Source organism: Panulirus ornatus, chromosome 18 (genome assembly GCF_036320965.1).
Source record: "Panulirus ornatus isolate Po-2019 chromosome 18, ASM3632096v1, whole genome shotgun sequence".
NCBI lineage: Eukaryota > Metazoa > Arthropoda > Malacostraca > Decapoda > Palinuridae > Panulirus > Panulirus ornatus.
In genome coordinates this window covers 57160417-57179000 of record NC_092241.1, presented here as the reverse complement: position 1 = coordinate 57179000, position 18584 = coordinate 57160417, and the positions used below count along the sequence as shown (strand labels likewise).

Genomic DNA, 18584 nt, shown 5'->3' with positions numbered 1-18584 from the left:
TTTTTCCCCCTTTACTTACAAGAAATGGGACTATTAAAGTAATGATTTTATTGTAGGGCTTGTTGCACTGTGATTACCCTTGTGTTCATCTCTTCCTCCCGGCTCCCATTAGGTTGATGTCCGGTTTTGGCTGACCCTATGGTTGACACTAGCTGACCAAGCCATCAACACCTTGAGGTTACAACAGTTTCTGTTATAAATAACTGTACCAAACACAAGACTCGCTCCCACTACCTCTTCCTGGCCTGAAAGATATGTTGACCTTAAATACAATTATGGGAAATAGATACACCCTGGAGAGGACAGGGGAGTGCACTCAAAGGACAAACGTTCTATGGAAGACGTATACTGCCATGGACGTTCTATGGAAGACTTATACAGTCATGGACGTTCTATGGAAGACGTATACTGCCATGGACGTTCTATGGAAGACATATACTGCTATGGACGTTCTATGGAAGACTTATACAGTCATGGACGTTCTATGGAAGACGTATACTGCCATGGACGTTCTATGGAAGACGTATACTGCCATGGACGTTCTATGGAAGACTTATACAGTCATGGACGTTCTATGGAAGACGTATACTGCCATGGACGTTCTATGGAAGACATATACTGCTATGGACGTTCTATGGAAGACATACAGTCATGGACGTTCTGTGGAAGACGTATACTGCCATGGACGTTCTATGGAAGACGTATACTGCCATGGACGTTCTATGGAAGACTTATACAGTCATGGACGTTCTGTGGAAGACGTATACTGCCATGAACGTTCTATGGAAGACGTATACTGCCATGGACGTTCTATGGAAGACGTATACTGCCATGGACGTTCTATGGAAGACTTATACAGTCATGGACGTTCTATGGAAGACGTATACTGCCATGAACGTTCTATGGAAGACGTATACTGCCATGGACGTTCTATGGAAGACGTATACTGCCATGGACGTTCTATGGAAGACTTATACAGTCATGGACGTTCTGTGGAAGACGTATACTGCTATGGACGTTCTATGGAAGACGTATACTGCCATGGACGTTCTATGGAAGACGTATACTGCCATGGACGTTCTATGGAAGACGTATACAGTCATGGACGTTCTGTGGAAGACGTATACTGCTATGGACGTTCTATGGAAGACGTATACAGTCATGGACGTTCTATGGAAGACGTATACTGCTATGGACGTTCTATGGAAGACTTATACAGTCATGGACGTTCTATGGAAGACGTATACAGTCATGGACGTTCTGTGGAAGACGTATACTGCCATGGACGTTCTGTGGAAAGCGTTAACTGCAATTTCCTATTCCGACACTGAACTCAGAAAACGAATAATATCAATTTCCAAAGGCTGTCCTTAAGAGAGATAATACCTTCTTGGAACAGGGCTATTTCTGTTAACAGATATCATTAAAGTATTTGTCTCGTGTTGATTTAGAGGTACTGTTGTATTTGCTACACATACCTATTGTTTGTTTTGATATTCTACAGTTCTGTGGGTGAGTGACCTTTCCCATGTTGCTATGACATCTTCTGTACTCTAAATAGACGTTACTATACTTCCGTATCCGGTATATAGACACGACCAAGAAGTTACCAAACACGCGATGACTAAGCCCCACACACAGTTGTCACAGGGTAGAAATTAATGGCTGCTGGGATGAAATATTATTGGAAAAGTACTTCATTTTTGAGGAGGAAGGCTGTGCCAGTTGAATGGGAGGTATGGAGAGGGAAGATGGCAAGGGTGAATGGATATGCCATTGATCTATGCCATCCGCCGTTGGTGATGTGGTGTTAAGGGAGGCTGTGGTGGCCAGGGATGAAGGGAGTGATGGTGGTGACAAGGAATGGGAGGGAGGGAGTTATGGTGGTGTTTAGGAATGGGAGGGAGGGAGCTATGGTGGTAAGGGAGGATGTGGTAGCCAGGGAGTTAAGAGACGGGAGGGTGTGGTAGTAGAGGAACGTCCAAGTCTGCTGGTACTTTTAATAATCGCGCCGTTATCTGTGGTTAGCGAGTCTCTGTGGTTGGTTGTGGTTTAGACCCATCATCTACCAGGGTCTTGGGGGCCATCACCGTCAACATTCATCTACGAACCGGATAGCCCCTTTCCACCATCTTCAGTTATCAAAGATAATTGTAATTGCACACAAGCTAGCCTGACGTAGAGGGAACATGAGTTTGTACTTGCTTGTAGAAATCTTCGTATGATATAGTCAAAATTTTTAGGATGGAAATATATCAGATCTCCTCGAAGTCTGCACTTTTATAGAGTTTAATAAATCTAAGTCAGTGAGGCTTCCTTCAAAAGAATGATTTCTGACAGAGAGAATTAGTTTTGTCACTCTTCTTTGAATTACTTTGAGTTCTTCATGTTCGACCATATTTGGGGACTAAAAGTAAACAATATATTCCAAACGAAGTCTTGCATTGTTTGCTTCATCACTACGTCATTATGATTACTGAATACTGTATCCTTTATTATCATACTTTATATTCCTAGCAATGACAACAAGCTGGTGTCCCCATTGTCATGTTATACGTAGCTCTGTACTGCATTTCGTACTTTAATTGGTTACTGAAAATCACTTTCTTCGTTTGTTTGGCTTTCAATAACGGTTTCCTGTGCATTTTATGTTCATGGTTAATATTTTAGTTGCCAGTATGCATTGTTTTGCATCTGTCTATATCAGATTATTACACGAAAGTGCACTTGGGAACTTATCGTGTTTCATTTTCCCCGTGGACTCATAGGAATATCTTATCACGCGCAAAATTGTGATCCTTTCCAATATATACACATGTACATAATTCTTACTTGCTGCCTTTATTCATTCCCGTCGCCACCCCACCACACATGAAATAACAACCCTCCCCCCCTCCCCCGCAAGCCCGGGAGGTAGCGCTAGGAAAAGACAACAAAGGCCACATTCGTTCACATCCAATCTCTAGCTGTCATGTGTAATGCACCGAAACCACAGCTCCCTTTCCACATCCAGGCCCCACAAAACTTTCCATGGTTTACCCCAGACGCTTCACATGCCCTGGTTCAATCCATTGACAGCACGTCGACCCCGGTATACCACATCGTTCCAAATCACTCTATTCCTTGCACGCCTTTCACACTCCTGCATCTTCAGGCCCCGATCACTCAAAATCTTTTTCACTCCATCCTTCCACCTCCAATTTGATCTCCCACTTCTCCTCGTTCCCTCCATCTCTGACACATATATCCTCTTTGTCAATCTTTCCTCACTCATTCTCTCCATGTGACCAAACCATTTCAATACACCCTCTTCTGCTCTGTCAGCCACACTCTTTTTATTACCACACATCTCTCTCACACTTTTCATTACTTACTCGATCAAACCACCTCATATTACATATTGTCCTAAAACATCTCATTTCCAACACATCCACCCTCCTCCGCACAACCCTATCTATAATCCATGCCTCGCAGCCATATAACATTGTTGGAACTACTATTTCTTCAAACATACCCATTTTTGCTCTCCGAGATAACGCTCTCTTCTACACATTATTCAACGCTCCCAGAATCTCTTCCCCTCCCCCATCCTATGACTTTCTCCCACTTCCATGGTTCCATTCACTGCTAAGTCCACTCCCAGATATCTAAAACACTTCACGTTCTCCAATTTTTCTCCATTCAAAGCTACATCCCAACTGACTTGTCCCTCAACCCTACTGTCCCTAATAATCTTGCTCTTATTCACATTCACTCTCAACTTTCTCCTTTCACACGCTTTACCAAACTCAGTTACCAACTTTTGCAGTTTCTCCCTCGAATCAACCACCAGAGCTGTATCATCGGCGAACAACAACTGACTCACTTCCCAAGCCCTCTCATCCTCAACCGCCTGCATACTCGCGCCTCTCTCCAAAACCCTTGCATTTACCTCCCTAACCACCCCATCCATAAACAAATTAACCATTGGGTCATCACACACCCTTGCCGCAGACCAAAATTAACTTGGAACCAATGACTCTCCTCTCATCCAACTCGTACACATGCCTTATATCCTTGATGAAAACTTTTCAGTGCTTCTAGCAACTTACCACCTACACCATATATTCTTCAAACCTTCCACAAAGCATCTCTATCAACAGCGTCATATGCCTTCTCCAAATCCATAAAAGCTTCTTACAAATCCATCTGTTTTTCTGAGTATTCCTCACACACATTCTTCAAAGCAAACACCTGATCCACACATCCTCTACCACTTCTAAAACCACACTGCTCTTCCCCAATCTGATGCTCTGTACATGCCTTCACCCTCTTAATCAGTACCCTCCTATACAATTTCCCAGGAATACTCCACAAACTTATACATCTGTAGTTTAAACACTATGCTCATCGACGCATACTAACCTCTGCCACAGTATTCTTAAGCGACTGTGCTATAGTAACCACAAGGTTAACCGCTATCAACATTCTACAGTGTTATCCTTGGCTTTACCACAATAAAGCTTGCATTTTGTATACTCGTTGCGGCTACGCTGCAACAATGTGCAAGGCATCAACACTGTGCAAGACCTCAGATAAGTAGTTCTTGAGACACCGTGATAAGCCAGCCACTGCCTCGATTATCTTATCCAACCTGTAATTCGCTGTACAGGAATCTGTCCCTACCTGCAGCATGCGAAGAGAAACCTAGCTACTATTTCTGTTCGCTAGATTTAGTTCGTAGCGGTTATTAGTACAGTTAGATTGACTAGCACCTGACTATCCTCAGTTAATAATCTTCCACTGTCGTAACTGACATCTGTCGTCAACAATCATTTCAATCCAGGACAGAGTTTATTCTTCCCTCCCGCACATTAGTTCATCCGAAGAGCGAACCATTTGTCTAAACCGCTGGACAAATGTTGAATTCCCCATACACATTGATAAATGTCATGTGAACAGTTGATTCATAGCTACTGTTTTGATAGTTCACTGTGATTTCTTGACTTTTAAGCCACTGTTAGTTACTCTTATGTTTTTGCTTACATTATTCTCAGTGCAGTAATATTGTCCCCGAACAATTGTTGAAGAGATGAGTCACTTTTAATCTTATTTGATTTTTTTTCCCGTTGTTGTGAACGTAGCCATTATTTACTGGTTATCTCATTTATCACCCAGCCTCGTAGCATAGGGTAGTCCGGCACTGTGGTATGTGAAGAGGTTATAGTGTTTGTGTGGTTCCTTGCCTGATTCCATCATTACCGGTCGTGTGTAACGTGATCGCCACGTAGTGGTAGTGGTATGAAGCCACCCTCAATCACCTGAGAGAGGTGTAGAGCCACCCACAATAACCAGAGAAGTGTAGAGCCACCCACAATCACATGAGAGATGTAGAGCAACAGACAATCACCAGAGAGAGGTGTAGAGCCACCCACAATCACCTGAGAGATGTAGAGCAACCCACAATCACCAGAGAGAGGTGTAGAGCCACCCACAATCACCAGAGAAGTGTAGAGCCACCCACAAGTGATGTAAGAACCATCCAGCAAGGACAAGAGCCATGTAAGGCCGCTTGGAAACAAGGAAAGTACACGAACCATCCTACGACCGCCAGGCGTAGGCAGTGACAGCAACAGCGCCACACAAGCCAAAAATCAAACTAAACACAGCTGAGGGTGGGCGAGCCAGCTAAGGCGGCTGCATACATAACTGAGTCTAACGTAGCGGCAACACACACGTATTTGGCGACGTTACTTACCTAAAGGTTTTGCTGTAGTTCATCTCAAAACGGAGCTCCCACTGGAAATGAGTAAATAAGTTATTGTTATACAGACGTACTGGATAGACATGAGGAAATATGATGATGAGCGGACTGCCTAGTCGAAGAAATGGAAAACACTTTAAAAAAAAAAAACCTATATATCAGGAGGGAGATATTCCTGTCATAAACTGTTGATTCATGTAGATACCTATTAACATAAACACACGAATTTTATGGTATGACGGTTAGTGTGTATAACCGTCACGTATGCGCGGGTCGCCTGTGGAGTTAATCCTACATAGGTTCGAATCCTGGTCGCGGCTGTCGATCCACAGTCCACTCAGCTGTTCATCCTTCCCCCGAGCACTGAACTTCTGTGAATGTAAACAGCTAGCACTCCTATATTGTACTAACTCTTACTTAATGGATAATCTAATAGTATTTTCTATTTATCTGCGCGGAGCGGGTTAGAATTTGATCCTCTTGCTAGATGCTACCAGTCTTTCAAAGGTTGCTTATGATTTCAGTTATTTAGAAATGTTACAGTCCAATATTAGCTTACATGTAACTCTTATTTATCACCATAATTTGATTGTCAACTCGTAAATATATGTAACCGATTCTTAGCGTGAAACGCGTTCAGTCCCTGGGCTAACGAAAAAAAAAAAAAAAAAAAAAAAAAATATATATATATATATATATATATATATATATATATATATATATATATATATATATATATATATTCGGTAAACGTGATTGTCCAAAACACATGTCTTGGACAATCACAGGTTTACCAAAGGGCGTCCTAGCTTCGTCTCTTCGATGTATATCAAGTGACTTATATTTCTCTCTTGCGTCTCCCCTGATGATGTGATTATTACACAAAATTGCACTTGGGAACTTGTGTTTCATTTTCCCCGTGGACTCATAGGAAAGGGAGCTGTGGTTTCGGTGCATTATTACATGACAGCTAGAGACTGAGTGTGAACGAATGGGGCCTTTGTTGTCTTTTCTTAGCGCTACCTCGCACACATGAGGGGGGGAGGGGGTTGTTATTTCATGTGTGGCGAGGTGGCGATGGGAATGAATAAAGGCAGACAGTATGAATTATGTACATATGTATATATGTATGTCTGTGTGTGTATATATCTGTATACGTTGAGATGTGTAGGTATGTATATTTGCGTGTGTGGACGTGTATGTATGTATATACATGTGTATGTGGGTGAGTTGGGCCATTCTTTCGTCTGTTTCCTTGCGCTACCTCGCTAACGCGGGAGACAGCGACAAAGCAATATATATATATATATATATATATATATATATATATATATATATATATATATATATATATATATATATATATATATGGATGGATGTGCTGGAAATGAGATGTTTGAGGACAATGTGTGGTGTGAGGTGGTTTGATCGAGTAAGTAACGTAAGGGTAAGAGAGATGTGTGGAAATAAAAAGAGCGTGGTTGAGAGAGCAGAAGAGGGTGTTTTGAAATGGTTTGGGCACATGGAGAGAATGAGTGAGGACAGATTGACCAAGAGGATATATGTGTCGGAGGTGGAGGGAACGAGAAGATGGAGACCAAATTGGAGGTGGAAAGATGGAGTGAAAAAGATTTTGTGTGATCGGGGCCTGAACATGCAGGAGGGTGAAAGGAGGGCAAGGAATAGAGTGAATTGGAGCGATGTGGTATACCGGGGTTGACGTGCTGTCAGTGGATTGAATCAAGGCATGTGAAGCGTCTGGGGTAAACCATGGAAAGCTGTGTAGGTATGTATATTTGCGTGTGTGGACGTATGTATATACATGTGTATGGGGGTGGGTTAGGCCATTTCTTTCGTCTGTTTCCTTGCGCTACCTCGCAGCGACAAAGCAAAAAAAAAAAAAAAAATATATATATATATATATATATCTATATATATATATATATATATATATATATATATATATATATATATATATATATATATATATATATATATATATATGGAGTATTTTGAAGGTTTGCTGAATGTGTTTGATGATAGAGTGGCAGATATAGGGTGTTTTGGTCGAGGTGGTGTGCAAAGTGAGAGGGTTAGGGAAAATGATTTGGTAAACAGAGAAGAGGTAGTAAAAGCTTTGCGGAAGATGAAAGCCGGCAAGGCAGCAGGTTTGGATGGTATTGCAGTGGAATTTATTAAAAAAGGGGGTGACTGTATTGTTGACTGGTTGGTAAGGTTATTTAATATATGTATGACTCATGGTGAGGTGCCTGAGGATTGGCGGAAAGCGTGCATAGTGCCATTGTACAAAGGCAAAGGGGATAAGAGTGAGTGCTCAAATTACAGAGGTATAAGTTTGTTGAGTATTCCTGGTAAATTATATGGGAGGGTATTGATTGAGAGGGTGAAGGCATGTATAGAGCATCAGATTGGGGAAGAGCAGTGTGGTTTCAGAAGTGGTAGAGGATGTGTGGATCAGGTGTTTGCTTTGAAGAATGTATGTGAGAAATACTTAGAAAAGCAAATGGATTTGTATGTAGCATTTATGGATCTGGAGAAGGCATATGATAGAGTTGATAGAGATGCTCTGTGGAAGATATTAAGAATATATGGTGTGGGAGGCAAGTTGTTAGAAGCAGTGAAAAGTTTTTATCGAGGATGTAAGGCATGTGTACGTGTAGGAAGAGAGGAAAGTGATTGGTTCTCAGTGAATGTAGGTTTGCGGCAGGGGTGTGTGATGTCTCCATGGTTGTTTAATTTGTTTATGGTTGGGGTTGTTAGGGAGGTGAATGCAAGAGTTTTGGAAAGAGGGGCAAGTATGAAGTCTGTTGTGGATGAGAGAGCTTGGGAAGTGAGTCAGTTGTTGTTCGCTGATGATACAGCGCTGGTGACTGATTCATGTGAGAAACTGCAGAAGCTGGTGACTGAGTTTGGTAAAGTATGTGAAAGAAGAAAGTTAAGAGTAAATGTGAATAAGAGCAAGGTTATTAGGTACAGTAGGGTTGAGGGTCAAGTCAATTGGGAGGTAAGTTTGAATGGAGAAAAACTGGAGGAAGTAAAGTGTTTTAGAAGTAAAGTGTTTTAGTGGATCTGGCAGCGGATGGAACCATGGAAGCGGAAGTGAATCATAGGGTGGGGGAGGAGGCGAAAATCCTGGGAGCCTTGAAGAATGTGTGGAAGTCGAGAACATTATCTTGGAAAGCAAAAATGGGTATGTTTGAAGGAATAGGGGTTCCAACAAAGTTGTATGGTTGCGAGGCGTGGGCTATGGATAGAGTTGTGCGCAGGAGGATGGATGTGCTGGAAATGAGATGTTTGAGGACAATGTGTGGTGTGAGGTGGTTTGATCGAGTAAGTAATGTAAGGGTAAGAGAGATGTGTGGAAATAAAAAGAGCGTGGTTGAGGGAGCAGAAGAGGGTGTTTTGAAATGGTTTGGGCACATGGAGAGAATGAGTGAGGAAAGATTGACCAAGAGGATATATGTGTCGGAGGTGGAGGGAACGAGGAGAAGTGGGAGACCAAATTGGAGGTGGAAAGATGGAGTGAAAAAGATTTTGTGTGATCGGGGCCTGAACACGCAGGAGGGTGAAAGGCGGGCAAGGAATGAAATAAATTGGATCGATGTGGTATACCGGGGTTGACGTGCTGTCAGTGGATTGAATCAGGGCATGTGAAGCGTCTGGGGTAAACCATGGAAAGTTGTGTGGGGCCTGGATGTGGAAAGGGAGCTGTGGTTTCGGGCATTATTGCGTGACAGCTGGAGACTGAGTGTGAACGAATGGGGCCTTTGTTGTTTTTTCCTAGTGCTACCTCGCACACATGAGGGGGGAGGGGGATGGTATTCCATGTGTGGCGAGGTGGCGATGGGAATGAATAGGGGCAGTGTGAATTGTGTGCATGGGTATATATGTATGTGTCTGTGTGTGTATATATATGTGTACATTGAGATGTATAGGTATATATATTTGCGTGTGTGGGCGTGTGTGTGTGTACATTGTGTATGGGGGTGGGTTGTGCCATTTCTTTCGTCTGTTTCCTTGAGCTACCTCGCAAACGCGGGAGACAGCGACAAAGCAAAATAATTATATATATATATATATATATATATATATATATATATATATATATATATATATATATATATATATATATTTTATACTTTGTCGCTGTCTCCCGCGTTTGCGAGGTAGCGCAAGGAAACAGACGAAAGAAATGGCCCAACCCCCCCCCCCATACACATGTATATACATACGTCCACACACGCAAATATACATACCTACACAGCTTTCCATGGTTTACCCCAGACGCTTCACATGCCTTGATTCAATCCACTGACAACACGTCAACCCCGGTATACCACATCGCTCCAATTCACTCTATTCCTTGCCCTCCTTTCACCCTCCTGCATGTTCAGGCCCCGATCACACAAAATCTTTTTCACTCCATCTTTCCACCTCCAATTTGGTCTCCCTCTTCTCCTCGTTCCCTCCACCTCCGACACATATATCCTCTTGGTCAATCTTTCCTCACTCATTCTCTCCATGTGCCCAAACCACTTCAAAACACCCTCTTCTGCTCTCTCAACCACGCTCTTTTTATTTCCACACATCTCTCTTACCCTTACGTTACTTACTCGATCAAACCACCTCACACCACACATTGTCCTCAAACATCTCATTTCCAGCACATCCATCCTCCTGCGCACAACTCTATCCATAGCCCACGCCTCGCAACCATACAACATTGTTGGAACCACTATTCCTTCAAACATACCCATTTTTGCTTTCCGAGATAATGTTCTCGACTTCCACACATTCTTCAAGGCTCCCAGAATTTTCGCCCCCTCCCCCACCCTATGATCCACTTCCGCTTCCATGGTTCCATCCGCTGCCAGATCCACTCCCAGATATCTAAAACACTTCACTTCCTCCAGTTTTTCTCCATTCAAACTCACCTCCCAATTGACTTGGCCCTCAACCCTACTGTACCTAATAACCTTGCTCTTATTCACATTTACTCTTAACTTTCTTCTTCCACACACTTTACCAAACTCAGTCACCAGCTTCTGCAGTTTCTCACATGAATCAGTCACCAGCGCTGTATCATCAGCGAACAACAACTGACTCACTTCCCAAGCTCTCTCATCCCCAACAGACTTCATACTTGCCCCTCTTTCCAAAACTCTTGCATTTACCTCCCTAACAACCCCATCCATAAACAAATTAAACAACCATGGAGACATCACACACCCCTGCCGCAAACCTACATTCACTGAGAACCAATCACTTTCCTCTCTTCCTACACGTACACATGCCTTACATCCTCGATAAAAACTTCTCACTGCTTCTAACAACTTGCCTCCCACACCATATATTCTTAATACCTTCCACAAAGCATCTCTATCAACTCTATCATATGCCCTCTCCAGATCCATAAATGCTACATACAAATCCATTTGCTTTTCTAAGTATTTCTCACATACATTCTTCAAAGCAAACACCTGATCCACACATCCTCTACCACTTCTGAAACCACACTGCTCTTCCCCAATCTGATGCTCTGTACATGCCTTCACCCTCTCAATCAATACCCTCCCATATATGTATATATATATATATTTTTTTTTCATACTATTCGCCATTTCCCGCATTAGCGAGGTAGCGCTAAGAACAGAGGACTGGGCCTTTGAGGGAATATCCTCACCTGGCCCCCTTCTCTGTTCCTTCTTTTGGAAAAAAAAAAAATAAAAAAAAAAAACGAGAGGGGAGGATTTCCAGCCCCCCGCTCCCTTCCCTTTTAGTCGCCTTCTACGACACGCAGGGAATACGTGGGAAGTATTCTTTCTCCCCTATCCCCAGGGATATATATATATATATATATATATATATATATATATATATATATATATATATATATATATATATATATATATATATATATATCAAAAAAGGATACGTACAAGCACTCAAGTGTACCCAATGAATAGGAAAGTAAGAAAAAGAGCTCACGGGCGGGACCACATGGACAAGGTGTTCACACACACACACACACACACACACACACACACACACACACACACACACATACACACACACTGGAACACCTGTATAGCACAAGTGTAGATTGTTTCATCAAAAATAGAGGGAAAAAAAAACCCACAACGAACTATAATATATATCCACAGAATGATATATTCACAATGATTGAAAGACGATAACTTAATCACTGTACCAGAGGGGGGGGGGGCAATTTTATGGTATCCTATTGTTACGATGATGATATCAATGAGTGAATACTTATGTCTAGCGAGGCACCCATACATAAGTAATTAGCCAGATTTCGCTATAGTACTTAGCTATAGTACTTAGCTATAGTACTTAGCTATAGTACTTAGCTATAGTACTTGCTCAGAGTAAAATTAGCTCACAGATTACCGAAGGCAAGTATATCCTCGCTGCTACCAGGTAACCTTCGAGCGGGTTGTTAATCATAAGGTTATGAACGTCCATACGTGTTGGAAGGCCGCATGCCCACCTCACGCATAGCCCCACAACACGTCCGTCCTACACTCACAACTACATGTAAACACTTTCCGCCACAGACGCCTAAGCTGCAGTTGATATACTGCTCGTCAGCTGTTTCCTGTAGGTTATGGCCCGTAGGCACAACCGTTTGGACATATGCTGCTGCAGGCATAACCAAGTGTTGTAGGCACAATGCTGCAGGCATAACCAAGTGTTGTAGGCACAACCGGTTGTACATATGTTGCTGTTGGTACAACCGGTTGCACATATGTTGCTTCAGGTACAACCGGTTGTACGTATGTTGCTGCAGACATAACTGGTTGTGCATATGCTGCTGTAGGCATAGCCAGTGTTGTAGGCATAAGCGGTCGTTGTGGGCACAGTCAGGCACTGGAGACGTGCTGGTGTTGCATTTGGGACAAAACCGAAACACACACACACACACACACACACACACACACACACACACACACGCACACAACACAATACAACACACGTACAACACAACACAACACACGTACGTGGGCACTAATTACAAAAAAAAAAAGGCGAGGACGAGCGACATTCGTGGGAAATGCGTGTTTACATGGCTTTGAACGGGAAAATGGTAGCATTTACCCGTTCAAAGTCATGAATATTCTTATTTGTGACCACATCATCCTCGCGTTCAAATACCATCGATCACTCATCACCTGAACAAGCCACTGCTCCACATTAGTAAGTGAGACGGATAAAATGCGGGGAAAACCCTACGTTGTTTCTAATAACTAAGATCTCAATCTTTCTCCACTAAGACACTGATCCTTCCTCAGACGTGGCATATCGACGGGGCTGAGGGATGCGCGCGCGTCATTGGTCAGGTTTCACGTCGCCGGGGCTGAGGGATGCGCGCCGTCATTGGTCAGGTTTCGCGTCGCCGGGGCTGAGGGATGCGCGCGCGTCATTGGTCAGGTTTCGCGTCGCCGGGGCTGAGGGATGCGCTCCGTCATTGGTCAGGTTACGTGTCGCCGGGGCTGAGGGATGCGCGCGCGTCATTGGTCAGGTTTCGCGTCGCCGGGGCTGAGGGATGCGCGTCATTGGTCAGGTTTCGCGTCGACGCTGAGTGACTTGCCCAGCATCGCCAGCGTTACAATACCCCTAACTTTAAAACGTGCGTCAGGCGGTGAGTGTTCATCCTCCTCGAAGGCTCAGACTGGGGTGTCTGAATGTGTGTGTGGATGTAACCATGATGATGAAAAAGGAGAAATAGGTAGTATGTTTGAGGAAAGAAACCTGGTTGTTCTGGCGCTGAGTGAACCGAAGCTCAAGGGGTAAAGGGGAATAGTTTGGAAATGTCATAGAAGTAAAGTCAGGAGTCCATTGGAGAGCAGCAATGTACAGTGAAAAACGTCAATATAACTTATACAGTGGAGCAGCAGTATACAGTGATGGAAACAATGTACAGTATACATTGGGGATGCAACAATATACTCAGAAAAGAGTAGTATACAATATACAGTGGGAATCAGTAGACGAGGGGCGAGTGGGGCATAGTAGTACACAGGAACACACAGTAAAGTACAGTGGGGAACAGTGTTGTACACTGGGGCGTCACTGTACAGGGTACAGCTGGGGATCAGTGCATGGTAAGACATTATCATAGAATCAGAGCAACGGAGTACATTAATTTCAAACATCATGGCCTTATTTCTTATCAATGATTTATTTATTTTATCGTATATTTGATGTCTTATTTCTTTTGTTCTAAAGTTAGTATAATTCACCTAAAGTTCTACAGTTTCTCTCACTGGAACGTTATCATTAGAGAGAGCTCAAAGTCAACCGCACATTATTTTTCTTCATCTCGCTTTTCTGCTGTTGTTGTGTCGAGGTGAGCAGAGTCGAACTTTAGCAGTCAGCTAACACCCAAGGTTTCAAATCTCTCGACTGAATTTAATACTCCAGATGAAAAGTATCTTTCAATATGACCGTTGCTGACCAAGATGTGTAAATATATTTTCCTATACGTGTATTCCTGTCAATATTCATGAAATATAGGAAGTCTAATGAAAACATGTTGAGGAGGTGTACTGACCACTGTATTTGACCACCTGACCATTTGTCAACATCAACATGAAGCAAGTTAATGAAGGTATATTTTCCATTCACACACACACACACACACACACACACACACACACACACACACACACACACACACAGAAAGAGAGAGAGAGAGAGAGAGAGAGAGAGAGAGAGAGAGAGAGAGAGAGAGAGAGAGAGAGAGAGAGATCACGGTTTCAGGGAAAGACAGACATATGGAAAGAACCTCTTATATTTCTACGAGAGAGTGAGCTCTGTTGTAGACAAGAGAAGGCTATGCAGATTCTCTGTATTTGTACTACTAGAAAGCATTTGACACTCAGCACCTCACGGGAGGCTGGTATGAAGAAGTTTGATCTTTATGCAAGAATTAGGAGGGGAACTACCCCAGTGGGTGGAGCTAGTGGAAAGGGAAGACAAGACTCAAAGATCTAGCCTTCCTCGAAACTGAGGATGGATGGTCATCAGTGGTCTGCCGCTGGAACCGATTCTGGGAACATTGCTCCACTTGATCTATGTGAATGTCTTACCAGAAAGATTCAAATCCCACGTGAACATTATATGACGTTTAATTCATAAGGGAAGTAGAGAGTTTGGAGGATTTCATCTACTTGCAAGGAAACTTAGACACAATAGTTGGTGTGATTCATAGTTGATCAAATCTATCCCAAGTAATCATAAAGTAATGAGGATGAGTCACAGTGAAGGAAAGCCTCAGTGTGGATATCAACCAGCAGAGCATAAGCTGCATTGAACCCGTATGAAAAAGCGACTTGGAAGTTGACATCATTCTTAGTCTGTTGGCCAGGGGCTCGTATCAAAACAGGGACGAAGACAAACTGTACGCTGGCAAATATTGGAAAGGCAATCAAGTGCTTGGGATAAGAAATGTTTAGAAAGTCATTCACTGCCTCCATAAGGCCAAGACTAGATTATGCTACACAAGTTTGGTTACCAAACCTGAAGAAGAACAAACAACTAATAGATACGGGTGCAGAGGAGGGCAACAGAGGTGGTAACAGAACTGAAAGAGCCAGGGTTGCTCTTTAAATTTACCCACTTTGGAAAAGAGAAGAGTGAGGGATGACTTAATTACTGATGACGTAGGCAATGAACAGCGCTTCGAAAGATGTAGAGATAGAGCAGCCGGAGGATATAACATGAGATTAAGCAAATTCTTCTTCAACGAAATGTGAATAATTACTTTCATATAATAAGAATGGTAGACGAATGGAATCAACTGAATGAGGATAGCCACTGTGAACATCACACACACAAACACACACACACACACACACACACACACACACAAGTTCAGAATGTTGGGAGATAGTAGAGAATGCTCATGAAATGGCGCCCCACGAACGTAAAACTCCCTCCCCATTCAGTACATTTACGTAATACACACTAATCACCAACGAATAGATTAACTTTCCATATTCAATATAAGTAAGAATAAGTCTTGATCTTTTGGAATACTTTTGGTAATACTGAATTATATGTATATGTATATATGTATATGTATATATGGAATGATTATATGTATATGTATATATGGAATGATTATAGGTTGTTACGTCTTTGCCTATTTAACCAAACGTATTCTAACCTAACCTCATTTAGCCTTGGCAGATAGAATGAGTGTGGTTAGGGTTTTACCATGGCCTATGAACTGCATTTCTGAATCGGCTATTTGTTCGGCACAGCGGGAGTGGAGTGCGCGGTCTTCACAATATGTTGATGATAACCTGTGTATCTAACGGCTGTCCGGCGTACTGCAAGGCTTCAGGCTGTGTCCTCATTTCCTACAAGCAGCCGACCGACACAATCGCTATCTGAATAATTGTATTTTTCTCTGACTTGGCATTCCTTCCTTGCCTGCACCGTTTATTGTAAACACGAGAAAAACAACTCAACAAATTGCAGGTGACTGTGAACGCGGGAAATATCCCTCCATTTAACAACAATCTCCTCGAACCCTGGGGTAAATAATATGAAGATTATTGTAGCATATGTACTTTAGATTATAGAGAATTCTTCATAGTGTTTGATTATTAGGTGCTATCGCCAGATGCTATAGCTTTCTTATCATCTTACTGGGTAGCACAGAGTAGACAGCAGCAGACTTTAGGCGTGTTGAAGTGATGGCCGGAATCATCTTGCACCCTCCGTGTCAGTAATTGCTAACTTTACATCCTGTTTAACTAACACCTCTGGTTTGTCAGCCCTGAGTCAGAAAGTTTGGCTTAATATCATTTCCTGATATTGCTTCCACGTGTACTCTCCTGCTTCCCCCATTATCTTTTATCATTTTTATCACGTTTATTTGTTACATTTACCTGTCTTCATTCAAGGTCAGTGTCATTAAAAACTTCCCTGTATTTCTAGGGTTTCTGCCACAGGAATAGTCAAGATGATACTTGGCATCAGGGACAGACCTGCCTCACAGTTTTACTCCTGTCTCGTTGTCTCGTCCACCAGGATCTCACTCATCTTTTACACTCAGCGAGGAAAACAAAATCCAGCAAAACTCAAACGGCTTTCCTCGTCATCTAGACAAATAATGACTTGATATATTAGCAGCTGAGCGACATGAGGGTCGAGGAGGAGGAGGAGGAGGAGGAAGAGGAGGAGGAGGAGGAGGAGGAAGAGGAGGAGGAGGAGGAGGAGGAAGAGGAGGAGGAGGAGGAGGAGAAGGATGGCCACCATTAGCAGTACACCAGACATGCATTATTAACCCTCGCACTATACCCCCGTACACACTCCAGTCTTCTCTTCCAGATTTCAAACTATCCCTCTGCCTGTCCCACCTCCACTTCCTATCCTCTATCAACCTATCCAAATAAAAAGGACACATCAGAGCCAGCGATCTCATAGTTAACGCTCATGCCAAGTAAGATTTGCTTTTTCTACTGACAGCAATAAACGCTTGATTTACTATGAATGTGTACAGTGTGTGTGTGTGTGTGTGAATGCTTCCCCGTGGATACTTAGCGCAGACTGTAAACATTTGGTAAAGTGCGTGTCTTGTGCGCGAGTTGTATGAAGGAAATTAAAACCCCATTTCGTCTTGGTGAAGGTGAGAGGCCCAAGCTAGACCAAATCAAGACCATTTCGGGTCAAGATAAGGGAGGCAGAGATTAGGATACATAACGTGTGGTTGTGGAATACGAGGCACATGACCCATACATATAATCGAGGTGCGTACGCACCTGTATGTGTGATGCAGTCTGGGTCCACACTAACTGTCCAGGAAATATTTACAACCTGTTGCACAAGTGTGGTGGTGGTGGCAGCAGGGGGCGGGGTGAGTGACCCTGTACTGATATATCCCGTCCCCCTTGACCCCCCCCCCCCCCCCCCCCACAGCCGCGCGGAGTCAAAGGGAAGGTGTGCAGGCGCTGGAAGACACACACACACACACACACACACACACACACACACACACGCATGCTACATAATGAGAAAAGTAACTGTTGGGATATAGAGCCTAGTATTGTTGTCACAATATCGTCTTCCAAAGAATCTTGATGATCCAGAACAAATACGCAATGATGGCAACAATGATGATGGCACAAGAAGCAGAAAAACAAGAACTTTAGATAGACAGTGAGGTACTGATGATGATGATGATGATAATGATAATGATGATTATAATGATGATGATGATGATAATGATGATGATGATAATGATGATGATGATTATAATAATGATGATGATAATGATGATAATGATGATGATGATGATGATGATGATGATGATAATGATGATGATAATGATGATAATGATGATGATGATGATAATGATGATGATGATGATAATGATGATGACGACGGTGGAGGAATTTGGAGTCTTATGGTGAGAGGGAGTCATGGAGACACAAGTTTGTAGAGAGGATGTGATAAAGGAGAACGAGAGAAGGCACTGAAGTACAGATTGGCCTCACTGACGAGTCTGGTCTGTAAGATGCTGGAAGAACAAGATAATCAGAGAGGAAATGATTAACTTTCTATAGGAAAGAAATGACCTGAATGAGAAACAAGCACAGCTTTAGGGGAAGGAGGTCATGTGCCATAAACGTCTTAAATTTCTACGTGAGAGTGAGCTCCGTCCTAGACCAAAAAAAAAAAAAAAAAATGACTGGATGCACTGCTTTTGTTTCTAGACTGCCAGAAAACATTTAACACTGCGCCGCAGGAGAGGTTCCGTATGACGCTTGATCACTAAGCAGAT

General features: G+C 42.8%; 1 protein-coding gene across 5 annotated transcripts in view; it reads right to left on the bottom strand.

The window, feature by feature from the left end:
* LOC139755139 (uncharacterized) overlaps positions 1-18584 on the bottom strand; it is a 59014-nt gene that overhangs the window by 30030 nt on the left and 10400 nt on the right. For 4 of the 5 annotated variants that reach the window (XM_071673284.1, XM_071673286.1, XM_071673288.1 and 1 more), the window contains exon 2: positions 5738-5778. The exons of the other annotated variant lie outside the window; for it this stretch is intronic. In XM_071673284.1, coding sequence (XP_071529385.1) covers positions 5738-5760 — 23 coding nt within the window. In that variant the 5' untranslated portion in view covers positions 5761-5778. The remainder of the gene's footprint in view (positions 1-5737; positions 5779-18584) is intronic. 5 annotated transcript variants of the gene reach the window in all.